Source organism: Oncorhynchus mykiss, chromosome 15 (assembly GCF_057628025.1).
Source record: "Oncorhynchus mykiss isolate SJ-2025 chromosome 15, ASM5762802v1, whole genome shotgun sequence".
Lineage (NCBI taxonomy): Eukaryota > Metazoa > Chordata > Actinopteri > Salmoniformes > Salmonidae > Oncorhynchus > Oncorhynchus mykiss.
In genome coordinates, this window is record NC_143036.1 from 27,253,843 (window position 1) to 27,274,081 (window position 20,239).

At 47.9% G+C, this 20,239-nt stretch overlaps 1 protein-coding gene across 2 annotated transcripts in view; it reads right to left on the reverse strand.

The window, feature by feature from the left end:
* The window catches only part of LOC110489888 (transcription activator GLI3), a 130,254-nt gene that overhangs the window by 77,409 nt on the left and 32,606 nt on the right, over nt 1-20,239 (reverse strand). For both annotated transcript variants that reach the window (XM_090199702.1, XM_021562848.3), the window contains exon 3: nt 5,534-5,797. In XM_090199702.1, coding sequence (XP_090055828.1) covers nt 5,534-5,797 — 264 coding nt within the window. The remainder of the gene's footprint in view (nt 1-5,533; nt 5,798-20,239) is intronic.

The following is a 20,239-nucleotide window of genomic DNA, read 5'->3' on the forward strand; positions in this document are numbered from 1 at the left end:
GGAGGGAAGCATCGGGGGGGGGTTTGGGTTGGTTGAAGGGATAAAGGTGCTAATCTTGTAGCTAACGCTATGAGAAAAGGGACATGAATCGTTGCTCTACAAGACCGGCGGTGAGATTTGCATAGAGTGAACAAACATATAGGCGGTCGCGAATTGAGTGTGACTCTCCCACTCCACACCGAGTGATTATCCCACTGCTGCCACTTCAGGAGGGAGAGAAAAGGAAGGCACAAGACGTCATGGTTTAAAAACCAGCAGGAGGAGGAAGAGAAAGACCCATGAGCCTCTATGTTGTCCATACATGCGCTCACGTCTTTATGGTCTCTGTGGTTGAAGGGGCGTTATTGTTGTTTCTGGTGGTGTTAGTGCTGGTGTTGGTGGTGGCGTATCCTTACGGACAGTCCGAAAAGCAAGTCTTTGTTTTTAAGCCTTCGCTACTTCAAAGCACGCCTATTGTTTCGGACATGTGATGCCTCTGTGTTTCTTCCGACCGATTAGCCATTCCTCATTCGACGCCGGGGTCCAAAACACAGACAGATGTTGCAAGAATGATATCAGGAAATTATGAATATTCATTTCTTAAATATTTTTTTATTTATTTTCCAGCCTCTCCAAATGAATCTTGGCATTGTTAAAAATGCAATTTTACGCACGTTCTTGGGCTCTGAGATACTAAGAGAAACCACAAGAAAGTCTGACCTTCACTCAGAGCGTTCCTTAACTATTTCAAACTTTGCCTAACCCCTTCATTCATCAAACGGCCTACAAGCGGCACATGCATGCGAGAATATGGCCTATCTTACACTGTGAGATTTCTCTAATAAGCTGTATAAAAGAGGATCACGGACGATTATCCCCGGTGTGTTGGACTGCGGGGCTAATTCAAGAGCTGCCCGGCCATGGTTCTCTTTCTTGATGAAAGGTGGTGGATTGAAGAGACTCCTTTCCATCGCCTGCAGGGCGCCCCCGGGCCCCCCCCCCGGTTCCTCTCAACCCCCCCCCCACCCCCCACCCTTCTTGCCCCCCTATGCCCCACTAGGGGGTTTCACCAGGACCGCCCGCCGCTCCAGAAGCCAATATTGAAACAATCACAAAGACTTGCCCTCGATCACCCTTGAAACGGGCACGTGTCTCCCCACGCTTCCCTGCCGCCCCCCGTGCTCCTCTGTAGTCTAATGTCTGTGGGGAGGAGAGCTTGAACCTGTGTCGCCAACACTCGTGATGTGGAACCCAGAAAGTTGGCCTCTTTGAATGGGTTGTCAGAGAAAAAATTATTATAAATGACTTTTTCCATTTTTTTCCATTACTTTTTTTCTGTGCCAGAAAAGCTTTCCTATAGTTCCTGTATGGCCTATATGTGTGACTCTGAATCAGAGAGTGCAGTAATGCAGCCATTAACTGTACAGAGCCTGGTCCATTGTGGTGCAGATCACGTTGGGGTTTTGTGACAGCCAGCTCATTCACTTCAGTGGTCAGCTGCTGTGGTTGAATATTGAGGCAGACAGACTGACATGGGCTGAGTCTTCGTCTCGCCTCGCCGTGCTACGGATCTGTAGACCTGAAATATCCTCTGCAAAGCAGCCATGGAGGTTAACCTAACCCCTGTCTGGGGCTGGAGATCACCAGACCACCACCCACCCCCACTGCATAAACCCTGGGTCTGGTTGAGTGCTGGCTGGGCTCTCCTTCCCCTCTCCCAGTGCTCTGGGTCTTCACAATCCAAGGTAATGGTCACTTCTGCCAGGGCTTTGGCTACAAAGAGCGGGATTACAGGGATACAGCCTGTCGGGATCCAGACTACGCACTAGACCAGCCATAGAACTCTACTGTACTTCCACCTTGCTATTAGAAGCCCTGGTTTAAGAGGTCTCAGAGGTGAGACATGGACAAGGCTTTGGTGTGAGGATTACCAGCTGGAGGTGCTTGGCCAGGGATCTTGATTCCAGACAGCAGACTATTTCGCTCATATGTTCCCTCTTCTACTTCAGCTATAAGAGTCTGTCTCGGTCCACACAATGACCTAGTATACTGTGTCATCACAGACACACACGCAACCACCAAACAGCCTTGGTTGTCAAGGAACCAACCAACATGCTTAAGGATTGTTTCAACAGCTTAGTGCTTTTCCTTCCCTCCCCAGTCGCCTTCCTTTGACGAAACATCTTCTGATGTTTCAATACTGTTTGGATTGGTAAGAAGCATAAGAAAGCCGCCCATTGAAGAGGATGCGCTTTCGCGATCCCGTAACGGGAACTGTTTTGACTGTCCGAGGAGGAAGGGGCGAACGAGTGTTTAAGAAAAAGACAAACACTTGAAGGAAGAAGAGGGATCCCGGAGGAGGGAGAGAGCGGAGACGACGGACGGATCTCCAGCAAGTGTTCCACTGTTGCTGAGGACCACTGACCCGCTAATCAGCCCACGGTGTAAACAGATGGCGCTAGCGCCGCAGCCCGCCGCACTAACGTCCTCACAATACACACGTTCTCATAATACAGAAATATTTTTTTTTTTTTTTTTTTTTAAACAACAAGTCTCTCTCTCTTTCTTATTAATCCTCCTCCCCAATCCTTCCTCCTCCTTATCCGGGCGAAAGCCCCACGTATTAGTGTTGTGGTAAGCAGGATATGGACTCTTATCCTGTGTTTGCCCAAGAAAAGCGGCTAAGAAGCTAGGCATCACCGCGATTTAGCTAATGCACACAATAGGGCCTATTTTTCCTTAATGCCTCCTCCTTTATGTGGGCAAGTGGGTGTAAAGATGAGAGTAAACACAAACATCAGAGTCTTATAGGCCTCAGACAGGGGAGTGGGAGAGAGCACAGAAGGGGCTGCTTGAAAAGGAAAGATTTGCGAAGAGAAGCAGCGACCTCTAAAAAGAACACAAACTCCACTCCCCCTCCTCCGACCCCCAATATCCGCCCTCCTCTTCTTCTCAACAGCCACCACAACTCGTATCACCGCCACAGTTATGACCATGACGACCCGGCAGTCCAGGTGCGCTTGAGGCTGCAGGTGTTGGCGCGTTTAGCCGCATTAAGCACTGACAGTACAACAGAGGGAAGAGTAATCACATTTACCTGGCTGTCGGCCGTGGCCAGGCCGTGCGGCGCCCGACGCTCTGCAAGCACAGCACAAAGACCCATGCTTCCCTCTCCATCACCCTCACAGTCGCAACATACACCTGGGATACATTTAGGGAGGTGACAGTCAGTCAGAGACCCCAGGGGAGAGGGGGTGTTGGGGGAGTGGACCGTGGAAGTAGGTTTGGGAGGGGTTCAACCAAGCACAGGGTCAATGTACTTCACACCTCTGGGGCTAGTGGTGGTGGTGGTGGGCTCCGTGTTCAAAGGGGCTAGGGCCCTCGCCCTTTCCTGACCCCCAGACTGAAGGCACCATGAGGGGCTGAGGTGGAGGCTCTGGAGCCTGGTCCTGGGTCTTGCGGCAGGCGCCTTCAGGGACACCTCGTGTTCCCCACACCTGGTACCAGAGGAAGCCATTTTACACAGCCCCCGGCTTGCTCTCTTCTCTGACCTCTGGTCCTAATTCTTTCTGAACTGAGTCAGGGTCAGGGCACGTCCCAAGGACATCCATTTACTTTACACTTCACCCTCTGAGGAAAAAACGACTGTCTTCACATTTCAGCATGTACTCCAGTTGTACTTTTCTACTGAACTTCACTAGAACTTAGTCATCTCAATTCGGTCAAATAATTGCCTGTGCTAAAACATTGGGATGGAATTGATACTTTTATCAATATCTGATTACAAGAAAGAGAGTGAGAGCGAGAGAGAGAGAGAGAGAGAGAGAGAGAGAGAGAGAAAACAGAACACAGAACAGGGGGCCTATAGCACCAGTCATCTCTCTATCCACTCTGCCCTCTGCCTGGTCTGATTGCTGTCCTGCGGCCCAGGAGGCCCCCAAGTGGAAAGAATGGAGCCCTTTGAGGCTCTACGACCCCTTTGACTTTTCCTGCTGCTTCTGAACTCTCCATTTCAGACTCTGACTTTTACGCATGACCCTGAGGCGCTGCCACCCCTCACTGTGACCCCCAACCACCCCCACCCACCCATCCCCCCAAGCCCTCGCCCCTAGTTCCCCTTGGCTTTAGTGGGCTTAAACCCCCTACCCCAAGTGCTCACCCCCAGTGCTCACACACACACACACACACACACACACACACACACACACACACACACACACACACACACACACACACACACACACACACACTCGCAATCAAAAGTGGCAGTCCTGCTGAGCTAAGACCGGGCTGTAATCGACAGTAATGTTCTGCTTGCGAGGATCCTGTCCACTACACCAATGAACAGACCCAGGGCCTGACTTTAAGTAACCTTTCAGATTAGCACTGTAGCTCTGTGGTGGATGGAAGCACCAGTGCACAAAGGAGACGCCGGCTTATGAACTAACTAAATAAATAGAGTTACAGTAAAGAAACGGAGCCGGAGCCAGAGCCAGGGACAGAGAGACCTTTTCATTACGGCCTGCGGATTAAAACCCCTCTGTCAGGCCCAATTCGCAGGCAATGTATCGAAAGTAAACAAACCGTCCGATCAAATCCTGGAGGCCACGTCCATTCAGGCTATGGTGGCGGCGAAATTATCCTCCTAAACAGCCCCCAGCCCTCCACTCATCTGTCTCTCTTTCATTCTATTACTGCACCTTTCTCTTATTCCTTCTCCCGCTCTCTCTCTCTCTCTCTCTCTTGCTCTCTCTCTCTTTCATATTTTATTTCCTATGATTTTTCTATCATAACCTCAAACCTCATGTACCTCACTCACTCCTCCCTTTATATATACTGTGTCTCTCTCTCTTCTCCCTTTCTCTCACCCACAGCCTCTCCGTCCTAGTCAGAGAGAAGGGGGAGGAGGAGGGGGAGGAGGAGGGGGGGTAGTGAGTGTGGTTTGACTGCGCAATGCAGTGTAGTGTAGAGTTGGGGTTTTGATGTGTGTGTTGATGAGTGGAAGTGGAGTACTGGGCTCAGACAGGCCCCTAATGAGGGAATTAAGGAGCTGTGCTGAATGCTCCACATACTAACTTCCCAGAGAGGGGGAGAGAGGGAGAGAGAGAGAGAGAGAGAGAGAGAGAGAGAGAGAGAGAGAGAGAGAGAGAGAGAGCAGCTGATCTGTCAGGCCTAATCAAGCGACTAGCAGCCTTGCCTTCTACCTATTATTCTACAGAACATTGGTGCCACTGTTCAGAGGGTGTTGGGGGGTCTACAGGCATGTTGTCTTTCAGTCTGCCGCCTCACTCAAATTACAGTATAATGCTCACAAATACACACAAACACGGTTCATTTTTTGACTTATAATTGATCTCACCCCCAGTTTTTTTTTAAATGTAATGATCCATCAATCCATTCAGTAACTCACTGAGACAATTCAAGTTGTCTGATGACCAGAAAACCCTGAAGCAAGTACCCACTACTTTTGGCATCACAAACATTCTCTAACAATCAAATGGAACATCCTATCCAACCCCTCCTCTGTAAACTGAGGTCCGTTGTCTGTACTCACCGTAGTGGGAGTCCAGGTATCCGTTGCGAGGGTCCATGGCGAACAGCGTGCCGCGGTACGGGAGGCCGTGGTCGACCAGGTGGGGCAGCGAGCTGTGCAACTCTTTCTTTACCAACGGTGGGCGCTCTTCTGTGGAGGTGGAGGGCTCTTCACCCAGCTTGCTGCCAGGGGGCCCGGGTGTGGGGGCCTGGGTGCTGATGGCATTGCGCCTCTCACGGTGGTGGTGGTGGTGGTGGTGGTACGGCGTGCCCGAGCTCTCATCCTCTGTAAGGGGACAGGGGGGAGAGAGAGGGTAAGGTCCTAACTTATTGAGGGTACATACACCATAATTGATCCCTGTACATTTAAAGCTACTGTACAGAGCCTAAAGTCTGCTGAAGTTTTCTCAACCTGTTCTGAATGCCTTTGGTGGTGGAGGGTAGTAGTTTCACAGTCAGCAGAATTAGAACAGATGAATTACGGATGCTGCCGTCAAGGGGAATTTCTTTACCTCTCAGAGTCAATACAAACACACACACAAATTAGATAATTTAGCATACTCCTATGAGGGGCAGGGAATTTGTTTTGTACACATGCAACCAACCAAGTATGCACAGTGGGTCTTCCCTGCAAATCCACGCTGGTTTGGTCTCCATATAAGCCAGCTGAACGTGTGAGTTCTCAAGCAGAAGACAAGCTAAAGCCAATAGGACTCAAGGAGAAGACAGCTCAAGCCAATAGGACTCAAGCAGAAGACAGCTCAAGCCAATAGGACTCAAGCAGAAGACAGCTCAAGCCAATAGGACTCATCTCTGGTGCTCTCACCAACTAAACGAACCCCCTGCATCACAGCCACATTCAAGGGGAGCGATTCCCAAGTCGGATCTTAAAGTCAGCCTCGTCTGTTCCTTTTATAAAATAAATGGATTCCCATGGAGAAGGCAACCGGGTCTTTCCGCCTGCATTCCAAACTGCCCATTAAGCGGCCTCATGGTACCCCCTCTCTGCCAGAGTAATCTCTTTCTCTCTCTATTTCTCTCTCCAGGTGAAGGAGAGAAACTAAGCGGAGAGATGGAAAGACGGAAAGACGGAAAGGAGAGTCCCCCTGAGAAGCTATCCCTGGTGTGCTGGGTTAGTGGGGATGAAAGTGAAGAGAGTTCAAGGGCTGAGCTGCTTTGGAAAGAATGTACCTTTGACCTGACCACTGACCCTGGCCTTCATGGGGTCACATGGTCCCTAACCTGGTGAGTGCTACTGTACAGACTAGTTCTGAGTAGTCCCTGAAGAGAGCATACTCTGGGCGCTCTTCATGTAACACTAACTCCTACACACTTGAATAGTGTCCAAGAAATTATGAATGTTGAGCTTCATTGTAAATAAAAGGAGATTATTCCTATCATCTGTACCTGAGTATGATTATGATCAATTATTACATTTTAACATGCTTAGGTTCATGTTTTGTATGATCTTTAGTTTTACACTGGCTCATCAAAGGTTTTACACTGGCTCATCAAAGGTTTTACACTGGCTCATCAAAGGTTTTACACTGGCTCATCTAAAGTTTTACACTGGCTCATCTAAAGTTTTACACTGGCTCATCTAAAGTTTTACACTGGCTCTAGTCGAATGCGCTACAGAACTATTGCAGAACCTGTTTGATTCAGTCACATACAATTCTGTCTTCCTAAATGCCTCAAATCCACCCTATTCCTCCATCCTGATCCAGAGAGTCCACTGAGTTTGGCCTTATCTTGACTGAGCAACAGATCCACTTCATTGGAGGCTGCTGGGAAATCTCCTCTGGTCCAGCCCTGGTTCCTGGTTGATTCGGTGCCCCCTGTTGCTCTCTCTTTTTTAACGTCTCACTGAGGGCCCTGACAGAGTGCCGCGGTGCCAACGCCAAAGGTTCTGTAGCATTTACCAGCCTAGCGCTGTAAGGCCCCCCTATGAACTGGAGGCGATGGAGAACTGCAGCCCTCCAAAAGCCAATTGAGTGCAGAAGAGAGGGCTAGATTAAAGAGCGCTACCCCGAGTCGGAGAGAGAGATGGGTCGAGAGGAGAGTGAAGGAGAGAGAGAACGAGAGACCCCCTCTCACTCTCCCACGTCCATTACCTGTGTAAGGGCCCAGCCATGCAGCCCGACTGGTGCCTCAGCGCTCGGGAGTAGCAAATTCCACGAGACTTAACACAGAACTGACAAACCAGCAAGAGAGCAGAGGCTCATGCTCTCCTCCACAGGAAATTATAGTGTCAGTTATGATATAAGTATTTAATCCTATACTGCACAGCCCCTGATCTTATTAAGGGAATAATGGCACTTATGCTGTTAAAGCTGGATTAATAGGGTCTGCTCTTGCAAAGCGCAATATTAACATAAAGGGATTTCAGACTCGGGGTTCATCTTCTCGCATGGATTGGATTTGAGGAAGAAAGTGGGGACTGTAAACTGTGCTGGGAGCAACTAGAGCAAAGGACAGGGTTATGCTGCTGAGAGGAGTGTGGGTCTGCATGTACTGAATACTGATCCAGCGAACACAGAGTTGAGGCCCGGGAATAATATCTTATGGTAGACCAGGAGATGTTTCTAATTCTAATTCTTGGTCTAGTTTATTTATGTATTTGCTCCATAGACTTGACATACACAATGTGCTTGTAGCAATAACGTTTGAACATTTGGAAGTGAAGTCAAACTCCCACAAGCCCATGCAGCTAACACCGTCTATGAACTCTTTCTGGAGACAAAATATTTAGGTAATTATTCCCAAATATATTATTACACTACGTTCCTGTGTCTCTCTTTGGCTTCTTCCCCTTTTCCCCATTTGGGTGGGTGTCTTTCTTTCTTTGTCTCTCTCCCTCCCTCCCCCTCCCTCTCTCTTCCCTCTCAGTGAACTCCAGCCCTACTCACTTATGTCTCGGAGAGGTCAAGCAGCTAATATTTAAATCAAACTATTGTCACTCCAACATTCCTCTCCCCTCCACGTCACCATGGTGAACTGTCATTCTGCCATATACCACCTTAAATGGGTTCATTATTTCAGTGTATACCACCTTAAATGGGTTCATTATTTCAGTGTATACCACCTTAAATGGGTTCATTATTTCAGTGTATACCACCTTAAATGGGTTCATTATTTCAGTGTATACTACCTTAAATGGGTTCATTATTTCAGTGTATACCACCTTAAATAGGTTCATTATTTCAGTGTATACCACCTTAAATGGATTCATTATTTCAGTGTATACTACCTTAAATTGGTTCATTATTGCAGTGTATACCACCTTAAATGGCTTCATTGTTTCAGTGTATTCCACCTTACATAGGATCATTATGTCAGTGTGTACTACCTTAAAAGGGTTCATTATTTCAGTGAATACCACCTTAAATGGGTTCATTATTTCAGTGTATACCACCTTAAATGGGTTCATTATTTCAGTGTGTACTACCTTAAATGGGTTCATTATTTCAGTGAATACCACCTGTAATGAGTAATTATTTCAATGTATACCACCTTTAATGGGTTCATTATTTCAGTGCATACTACCTAAAATGGGTTCATTATTTCAGTGTATACCACTTTAAAAGGTTAAACAAATACTGGGCAGCAGAAGGTCAAGAACTAAAACTTGAATGGTGAGACTGAAATAGGAGGGATCCCCCAAGGCTCAGTCCTATCCCCATTTCTATTTTTTATCCCGGTCATATGTCATCCAACCTAAACGGCTGGAAAACTTGGTTATATTTTACTTGACTATACTTGAACCCTCTTGAGCCTCATAGGTGCAGTTAACTGATAATGATTATAATATGTATTTTTTGGTCTAATGTATGTCCAATGGTGTTTCATAGTGTATTGCATTGGATAGCTGGAGGCTTTATAGTCAGTGTTCTCATCCATTGTGGCTGTGCAGCGTACTCTGCCTCTGATGTGGAGGACTCAGGTGTCTGCAAACACTTTGAAAAGCCTGAACTTCAGGAGCACCTCTCCAACCCTGAACACCATCAGCCTCAAACAGACCCTCTTGGCTTTTTCTCTTTCTTCCCTCCCTCATTTTTCATTCCTCTTTTATTCCCTCCCTTTTTCCCATGGTTGCCCCCATCCCGTCCTCCTCTCCTCCACCGGTTCACAAGTCCATTCACCCACAACACAAAGCAGGAGGCCGGTCCTCGGTGGACCAAGGGGAAGCATGCATCACACACAAAAAAAGGAAAAAAAAGACCTATCCAGGACTCTCTATGGTGATTGAATTTCTTAACATCTTTTCAAAAACTGCTTAAATGCCTGCAGGCGAGAGGAAGAAACAAGCTAATGGTGGATGGGGAGCACTGAACAAATTTCAGAGCCCTTTCCTGCTCGCGTTTGAGGTTGAAAGCGAGCTCCTGCCTTTCAAGTTTCAAAGTCCTCCTTCCTCCCGCAGTGTCACTGAAGGATTTGAAAAGAAGGTAATTGTGCTCACTGCAGTCCTGATCAGAGTGCACGCCCGGCTCTAGTATTTCAGGAGTTCTCTGCCACTATAATGGAGCCTATGCTCTCTCCATCCTCTCTCCCTGGCATTCTCTCTCCTTTCCTCCTCTCTTCTCTCCTATCCATCACTCTCTAGTGACTCTCTCTCTCTCTCTATCCCACCGTATCTTTTTTCCCCCTCTCTCTCATTCTTTCTTTTTCTATCTCACTTCCTCTCAGTGTCTCTTTCTTTCTCACTTTCTCTCTCTCACTCTCTATCTCTCTTTCTCGCCCAGCCAGCCGCTCATTAAGTCCTAATGCCCAGGTTTTTCCCCTTTTTATGTTGGGGCCTTCCATTGTAAAAGGATTCTCTGGATACCTTCAGAGAAAGCCCTCATGCCTGAGCAGGGGAGGAGAGGGCCTTTAATGGAAGGGGGGAAAGGAGGAGGGAACGAATACAACAAATGACAAAATGAAAATATAAAAGAGATAATGAGGAATGGAGTGGAGCCAATTCCTTAGAGGAGGGGGAAAGAGAACGAGAGAGAGAGAGAGAGAGAGAGAGATAGAGAGAGAGAGTTGGGCCCTGGGACAAGGGAGCTGAAGTTAAGGGTGCCTGGCTGATTCAAAGTAATGAGAGGGAGCGAAGACAAAAAGCCTCTGCTTCGGAGGGAGTTGGTGTTTCTCAAAGGCAGCCGTTGTGTAGAACAAGGGTCGGAGTGCCAATCTGCTCCTGCCTCTCAGACATTTGATTTGGTACTCTACAGCCAGCACCATGTAGGAGTCTCCGCTGCCTTAAGCTACTACATGTGTTTCAGTCAGAGGAACACAAAGGGGCATTTTCATCAGTCTCGCACATTCTACCCCCGAACTGGCTTTGTTGTGCGAAACCTTTACCATCGAGGAGGTGTCGTTTGCCTCTGAACAAGCGCCAGCGACACAACAACCATTCTCCTCCACCTGCGAACATTTGCAAGCCGTGTTGTCTGTGGCACGGTGATGGGGGTTTGGCTGAGGAACCCGACAAAGGGGGGAAAAGATGAGAAGAGGAGTGGAGGAAAACACAAAACACTTCTTCAAAGCTCCTCTCCTCCTGTGCGATAATCTCTCTTTCCGTCTTCTTTCTTTCTCTTGCAAATCAACTCCCGCAAAAAAAGACTGAAGACTGCCCAATTAACAATGAGAGGGAGGCAAACATTTCAGCGGCTGGCTAGAGTTTAATAAGAGCGTAGCAGCTACCTCTCCAAGCGGCTTAGGAAGAGCTCGCTGTACATGGCACCTGCGCTATAGAGAGAGGGAATCACTCACGATTAGCAGCGCAGGCTGAAAGAAGAGACAGAGAGAGAACCTTCAAACTCCACCAAGAGGAGGAATCGCAAACACAACAAGAGAAGAGAACGGGGAAGATTAGTGCAATTGTGTGGGGTATTTTTCCCGATCAACTTTTTGGCTGCCGGTCCCATAGGATGCAGGTTTTGCCAGAATGTTTTCTTTTAACCCCCGCTGAGGGAGCTTCAGTGGTATCTCCCACAACAGAGTTCAGTTGTGTATTGTGTTGAAGGTGACTGAGTCTTAATGGAGCTTCTCCCAACGTCTGTTTACAGTGACATGGGAGACGTGTCAAGAGACTCTTCGTAGAACGTCACGACGCGGGCACAACATCTCAGAGGATCCTGCGTGCTTAACCTCACACGTCATGACCTGTAGCATCTTGGACAGTCAACCATTGGCCATCTTCCCATTTATCAATCACCAACGCAATAGCTGTGGAATTACATGATTTGGATCATATTTATTTTCAGGATAACAAGCGAGAAAAGGAGAACGTCACCAATCTATAAAATGTAAATAAAAAAGCACTAAAAAGTTAGCTGTGGCGCAACACGCCTGAATTCACTGTCAGTAACTTTCCGCCCTTGTCTTATTTCCCCTCTGCAGAGTGGTCCCATAGTGGCGCATTATGTAAATACAGCTGCTGTGAGTGATGCTTAGAGTAATTGCAGTGAGAAGCGGTGGGCAGGTCGGGAAGATTCCTGATTTCCCCCCACAGCCCGACTACTGCTCTCCTCGATAATCATCTAGGCTAATTTCGACGGCTCCCACGTCTCAATTTGGCTCGGCGGCACACCGCCCCCTCCCCTCGGCATCCCCAGACCCCATCTCCCCGGCCCGGAGTCCCACACCCCTCACTCCGCCGCTGGGGCTCTGCTGGGACCCTACCAGGGGCCCCTGGCTCTCAGTCCCAGCCCATAGCCTAGAGGGGAGAGGAATCAAAAGAAATCTAGGCTTCTTCGCCCCTTCCCGTGTCTCTCTGCTCTCCCTGCTCACCTCAAATCAGCCTCACAGCAGGGCCCTGCCTCGCCCCCACTCCAATCCCTACTGACTACCTTTCATACATCAGGGGCCGGATGCAAGCCATCCGTAGGGCCAGAACCACTCTCTACAACCCCCCCCCCCCCCCCCCCCCCAGGTTATTTCATCAGGAGCACATTGTGAAGGAGCAGAGCTACACTGGCCAAAAAGAACAGTGATGAGTTGGGGCCATGCCTTTTTGAATTTTTAAGAATTTCACTCAAAGGGCACCTTGACTCATATACTCTTTTAAGAATCAAACAGAGGAGATGCATTTGCTCAGTGCTCGAAACCACAAACGCAATAACGAAGTCTGACCAGCATTGACATGGCTTCATATTCAACTAACAAGGTCGTCAGCATCCGACAACCTTGTCTGTTATCGTTATACCGTACAGCTATGACAGAAGTGTGACTGGACTGGACGGGCTGCTAACTGGGTCTGTTAGGGTAGAGGGTGGATTCAGGCATGGCTCCCAGCCCACCAGGCCGGACTAGGCCAGCTTTCCACTGGGCCGGAGCATTGGAATCCCACTTCTGACGCCACTGTGATCCGGACAGGGCCTGTGGCACTCAGATTAGGAGGCGCTCGCCAAGAGAACATGGACACCCAGCCAAAGCAAGGAGGTGGGGAAGTGCCAACCAACAGTTAGAGCGAAATAAAAAATAGTTATGGTGAATTAGGTCCAACTGTCACTGTGGTGAATTCTCACCTAACAATACAGAATTATTAAAAGACATAATACATTTATCTCACTATAGTTTCTACAAACTTTATGAAGAGTTTTTTTAATGGCTGCCTCTCAGAGCTGCTTTTCTAACACATTGCGATGGATGGTGTGTGTGTGTGTGTGTGTGTGTCTGAATACATGCGAGGAGATCAGACAGAGCAGGCTCCATTAAGACAGTTAGCCAGTGCTTACTAGTCAGAGGGATAATTAGACACTTCAAAGGCACCTGCCCGCTGCCGTCCCAGAGGGGGATAGAATCGCCCGCATCCTCCCTCCCCCTCCACCCCCTGCCCCATTTAAAAGCATGTTAACTCCTATCTGAGGCTAGCAGGCTAATTTAACTTTTGACATTTGATATCTGAGGAATGAGAGGGATCAGCCGTTTAGCTGGAACCGGATTACCTCCCTCATCCCCCCCCCCCCCCTCCCCTTCGGTCCTCTGCTGCCCTCCTCCCCTACATCCAACCCCCCCACATCCAACCCCCCCCCCCCCCCCCCCCCCCCCCAACCCCCACACCCTCTCTCTCTCTGTGTCAGGCCGAGTGGATGGTGGATTCATTAATTTGCCCGCTGCTAAGCAGTTTATCAATGACTGGTAAATGTCTCAGGCTCTGAGTGGAACATCCATCGCTTGGTTCTTCTCCCTGTCCCTCTCTCCCTCTCCCCAGCTCAGTGGCCATGGTGATTAGGGTTCTTCTGATGTTAAATCCAATGTATGGATCAGTCCACTGCCCTGGCCGGTACTCACTTAGTTAGCTGTTGATCTATTCTGGCTGTAACTACCTGCTTAACAGCTCAACCAACAGTGTAGAGGTCGAATCAAAGTGTTTGAAGTAGATTCAGCAATTTCCACAGAGACATGGCGGTTTTGTAATAGTTTCCAGTAGCCATTTTTTGCTCTTTCAGGCATAATTTTGCGAAATGAAAATAAATTCTACACACAAATGACCTGTCACCCCCAGTAACCATTCCAGGGAACCAATCAGGTGCGAGCTTCGCTGACCTCTGACCTGCCATGTGGAGGAGAGGTGTTAAGAGTTCATTCGAGGCTGTAACCTCTCATTGGTTGTGGTCTTGACGCTCTCTGTTCAATGTCTACATTACAGGTTGAATCAGGGGCTTTGTGCGAGTGTGACGGATTTGGGTTAAACGCACAACATGCCCGAGCGCCTTTGATGCGGCAGCTGTTAACGCTTACCATTTCTCGCCCGCCGCATTCAGACATACGGGCTCTTTTTACAGGGAGAGCATGAGAATCAGAATTCCAAACTACATGCCAAACGTCATAAAAATAACACGACCAAACAGATTTCTGTAGCGCTTGCCCAAAGCCATAAAAACAACCCAACCCGGCAATCAGGGGCTCTGAACACTCTGAACACATCCAGTCACCTGATGTCAGAAAGAAGAAAACGGAAGAAAGAAAACCCGCTTCAAGGTAAATCGACATTCTCTACCTTGACACGATAATCATTTGAAAGTCATCAGTTGATTTACCATGCCATTTTTCCTCACTTTTCCTGACAGCTCAAGACTTGGCTTCTTTCCGTCAAAGTCTCCGCGTCGACAAATCACAGGCAACAATGAATCCTTTTACAAAGGTATCAGTCTTCATTTTACTCCACACAGCCCTCATTATAGAGCAGATTTGGGTAACTTCTACCACCAACTCCAGGTCATTTTCCCCTCCTGTGATCTAGGGGTCATTCCATGTCATTTCAGCAAGTCATGACACCCACCACCTCAGATGGTTCTGAACTTGTTTCTGTAGATGGAAACTGAGAAATTAAGCTAATTGATTGCACCTGAATTGACCATTTTAATTTATAGGATACTGGAGTAGCTAACATCCGATTTGGAACAAACTTTTTTGTAACAGTGTGTAAGACATCCAAAGAAATGGTTTTCGCACTTCATATGGATTTTGGATGCAATCAATTAGCTTAAACTCACATTATATTTCAACAAAATAATGTTGCAGGAATGCCATTCTCATCTGTTTCAAACAACAGAAACTATTTCAGAATAATCTGAAGTGGTGGGTGTCGAGTTCCTCTTTCTTCAGCTTTTTGAGGTGGAACAACCCCTAGGAGGGAGTGACCACTCCGTAAACAGCACGTAATTCAGCCCCCCAAAACACCTAGGTGAAGCGCGGACCCCATCATTACACTGTCGCAGGCAGCCATTGAAGCCTTAGAGATTAAAGGATCAGACTCAACCACAGTCTGGAGCTGAGGAGAGGTGGGAGGCGGAGAAGGTGGCTAGAGGGAAAAAAGCACAATCTTTCTCCCTATGATTAGATAGCTAACTTAGTCAAAGCCAGGCCACCATGCTAGAGACAGAGAATGAGAGAGATGTTTCTTTGTAAAGCTTCGACAATTACTAAATGCTGTAAGGTTTGTCTTGGAAGCTCGCTCCCGCAAATATCCAAAACTGATGTAGTCACACACAATAGTAGGTAAACAAGACTATTCTAATCAGAGAGAGAGAGAGAGAGAGAGAGAGAGAGAGAGAGAGAGAGAGAGAGAGAGAGATGAGAGAAAGAGAGAGAGATATGAAAGAGTTTGAGTGCTGAGAGGAGAAGGGAGAGGTTAAGGTCCGTCAACCTCAATGACTATCCCTCCTTTCTCAGATTTGTCTTCTACTTCTCTGTCACTTTCTTATCACCACTTTGTTCTATCACTCTCTCCCCGTTCTCCCTAAAACGTTCCTCTCTCCACGTCACACTCATTCTCAATGTCCCACGGTCCTTTCTCTCTCTCCCTCCCTCCCACTCTTTCTGGGAGTATTGCCTCCTGTTGCTGTCCCTTCTCAGTAATGAGGTTTACTCTTCTGTGACCTATCCTGTCACTCCGGCCTGTGGAATCCTCCTCCTCCTTGCCATCGCCCCAGAGATGTTTCTGCCATCAAACTCCCCTCATCTTTAATCAACCTATTAAATTCCCATTAATCCCAACATTCCACACACACACACAGCTGGGATGACCGACCGACACATTGCACTTCTCAATTTTTTTTCCCCTAAGGAAAACAGCTTTGTCTTAAGCTCTGTTATGGTTTACATGATCATGACTTGAACACAGAGAGGGAATAATCAGTGTAACATGGTGGAAAAGGACTATTGGGATGTTTGGACGTACATGTGCTTTACATAATGGACCAACACTGTAAGGATAGGAGCTCCTCATTAGGCTAGATGGTTTTGAAACTTTTGCAAACTGTACATACTGTCCTATACGTATTGTATTGTACACCCCTAGATATTTTCTCCCCCATCCCATCTCCTTCCTCTCTTCCGACCCTCCTTCTCTCCATCCCCTCTTCCCTCTCCACCTCCTTTCTCCCCCCTCTCCCTCCCTTCCTCCCTCCTCCCTCTCCTCCGGCTTTCTCTCTCTGGGACTGTAGGGTTGAGGCAGCCCTATGCCGTAGCCCCATACTGAGCTGGTCTAGAGCCAGACCAGAACAAAGAACCCATTGAGCCAGCGGTGCTGCCAGGGCTGGGAAAACGTGGTCCATCTCTCTTCGCTTCCTCTACTCCAGTCTGACAGCACCACAGATGAAGTCATGAGGTCACCAAACAGTTAATAAGCAGAGGAGGCCCATCCTCCTTCAGCTGCCCCTGGAGTGTGTGTGTGTATGTGTGTGTGTGTGTGTGTGTGTGTGTGTGTGTGTGTGCGCGCGCGCGCGCGCCCTTATGGAAAAACCACATGAATTTCATGTGATCACATGTGATGTCATCCGTTCACATGTGATCTTATTTGAAGTTAATGTGATAACGATCTGATGTGAAATAAATGTGACAACATGGGTATGCAAAAAATTCAACATGTGACACCATGAAACTACACACGACAACATTTGAATGTTTTTCAGGTGAAAGTGCAAAATTGATTTACAAATATTTGCAATACAAATTCCACATGTGAATCTGCAATTCATATGTGAGGTGAAAACATGTTGTTCTCCGAACATGTAAAGAGGTGGGGTTAACATGTGAACTGTGTGAACATATGGCCTCACGTGTCTCTTTTGTTTTACAATGTGAACATTTCAGCTCAGCATGTGCACATCGTTATGTGATCACACGTGGAAATCCACATGGGAAACTTCATGTGAAATATCATCACATGTGAAGTGTTCCCCAAAAAATGTGATTTTTTTTTGTCACACGTGAAATCATGTGGTTTTTCCATAAGGATGTGTGTATCTGCCAGTGTAATTACTTGCATGTGCGTGCGTAATTACGCATGCATGTGTGAATTCATGACTGTGTGCTCTACTGTACACACCATGGTACTGTACTGTAGATAATATTAAATCATCTATTAACTTTCGACACCTAATAATATTTCATTCCAGATTGTGTTCAATTACTCTGTAAAGGTCATTGTTAAAACGTAATGCCATCTAGTGACAGTTGCTCCAGTAGTTTCCTGCTTGACTCCAGTGATGTCCCCCTTTCTCTCTGTCTGACATGAGACACGTCTCCCCTGGACTGGAGCTGTCGCTGCGAGGCTCAAACTCTCAACATCATTAGGCTCACAGCTTCAGGTGAGACACAGAGAGAGCGAGAGCGAGAGAGAGAGAGAGAGAGAAAGAGAAAGAGGACAGAAAAGTAGCCCTCAGATACAATCTGTGTGTGTGTGTGTGTGTGTGTGTGTGTGTGTGTGTGTGCCTGTGTGCGCGCTTGCATGCTTGCTCCCATTACAGCATATTTATCTCAATAACATTGAATAGGCATGGCCCTTTAACATGCCTTTAGAGGGCCGTTCAGTTGTCAGTGGCCCGGGGCATTGGATTGGCTTGTGTTAGGACCGAGGGGGAGGAGATGGTAAGAGACAGCTATGGCATTGATTAACATGAGAAGGGCCTTGCTCAAGTTCAAACTGCCCGCCCCTCTGCTGTAAGCAACAGCCGTGAGTTCAGTCCTCCCAGACAGTCAGACGTTTCTTCTTCTCTTTTCCAACCCCCCTGTCTTCGCTACACATCTGAGTCCAATTCTCCGCGTGCCCTCCTTTTTTGAAAATCACTCCCTCACCTCCTCTCTCCATTCCTCTCCTTCCTGGGTTCCACCGCCTTCCAACAGGCACATCCAAAGCTTGAAACAACCTGAGCGTGGAGCTCGTTCCAACATGGATGTCGTTACTTGGTATTTCTTGGAACTGGCTGCCAATGGCGGCAGTTGTCTTCACACTTGAAAAGCTGAGCTATTTACGAGGGCCCTGGGAGGGTGCGCACACAGCCGACGAGAGAGTGGGAAGAAAAGACGCTTCTCAACCTCCTCTGCTTCTAATCAATCACCAGAAATCACTGCCATGGTTTTACTTTCTTTGATCCTGGCTCCTTTTTCGCACTGCGAGGGGAGAGAGTGGGGGCGGAGAGGGGGAGGGAGAGGAGGAGAGGGGGAGACGGGGGAGGCAGAGGGTCGGGGAGGTCAGAGGGGAGAGATTACAGGGTTTAGGGTGCAAACTAGCACATGGTGCCCTCTTCCCTCCCCCTCTACCCTTCAAACCTGAAACCTAAGATCACGTCTTGATTCATTTTCATGCATCTTGATCCGGGGTAAATGAACAAGTTTTACATACAGATGTTTTTGAAAACAAATGCCAACTTATACACACATATGCACTCAATCATACATATACCAGCACACACTCTGGACAACAGACAAGTCATTCACAGACACTAAAACACTGTCTCACCAAAGTTCACATGCAGCATAACACACCCTCTCCCTGAGACACAAGACTTTTAATTTTTTGTAAATTTATTTAACCTTTATTTAAATAGGCAAGCCTATTTACAATGATGGCCTAACCCGGCCAAACCCTAACCCGTACGACGCTGGGCCAATTGTGCGCCGCCCTATGGGACTCCCAATCACAAGCCGATTGTGATACAGCCTGGAATCGAACCAGGGTCTGTAGTGATGCCTCTAGCACTGAGATGCAGTGCCTTAGACCGCTGTGCCATATTAAATGGTTCACACACACACACACACACACACACTAGTTACTGTCTCTCTCCAAGCCTCACATCCCCCTCTATCGCTCTCATCCAGCAGAGGTAAGCAGGCGCGAGCGAGGGAACAAGAAAAAGAATGAGAGAAAAGAAAGAAAGAGTGAAGAGGGACACGGACTAATACATTCTGCTGGCAGGGTCAGGACACTCCTGCTTTGTTCCTCTCCGTAGGAGGGAGGTCACTGATGCCTACCGACAAATGGACACAGTGGCAGAATAATACTGTTTTCCTACTTTACTACTTTATGTCTTTACGAGGCCCCTGACTGTCTTTCCGTCCGCCGGCCCGTCTGTCTGTCTCGCTCTCTAAACTACACAGACAGGTCTAGGTAGAAAGTTGTTCTTAACAACAGGTCTAGGATCAGATTACCCTACTTCCTTTCCCAAACCATAACTGTTGAAGGGACAGAATATCTGATCCAGTGTCAGTAGTTAGGGGGAGACTGCTATCCACCTCCTCCGACCTCCTGCACAGACAGGCCAGGCTGATCCCCCTCTGTGAGTATTGAGGATGTTCATTGGTTAAGGTTCATGCTCCTGACCTTGTTGACCCCTGACTTCATAGGCCTTCACAGCTTTCACCATTTCACTGAAAAGGACCCCAGGAGCTCCATGGACACTATTTTAAAGGTTCATACAAACTATATTATACTGCACTATAATACTACCGGCTGAATTAATAAAATGACCAATACCAAATGTGTTTGCTTCCACTCCCTTTTCGGTAGACATATGAAAGAAGGTGACCTATATTAAACGACTTCACTACATGATGCCAGCACCAGAATCTTGAGAAACACCAAGCCCCAGCAAACACTCCTGCCAGATCCCCGCAAGACAGTGGGCATAAGAGAGGTGGGCAAAACACCTCCACCTCCCCCTAACCCCTGAGGGCCAGAGAGAGAGAGAGAAAGTATCGCGATTCAGATTCTGCATGCTACAGTTGAGTACTGCTAAAGGCAGTGCGAGAGGCTATGTGGAAGCAGTGGAGTTTCTTCCCAGTCCGGAGGGTGGATGGATGCTGGATGGATCAGTGTGATTCCTCCACTGTGGGTCCTCCAGGCAGGCATGCAGGCAGGGGGAGGTCAGGCTGGGTTGAGGTTGTTGGGCAGGGCCTGGGCTAGCTAAGGGCCCCTCCGCCCTGACGAGCAGCGGGGCCGCCCTAATCCTGCGCCTCA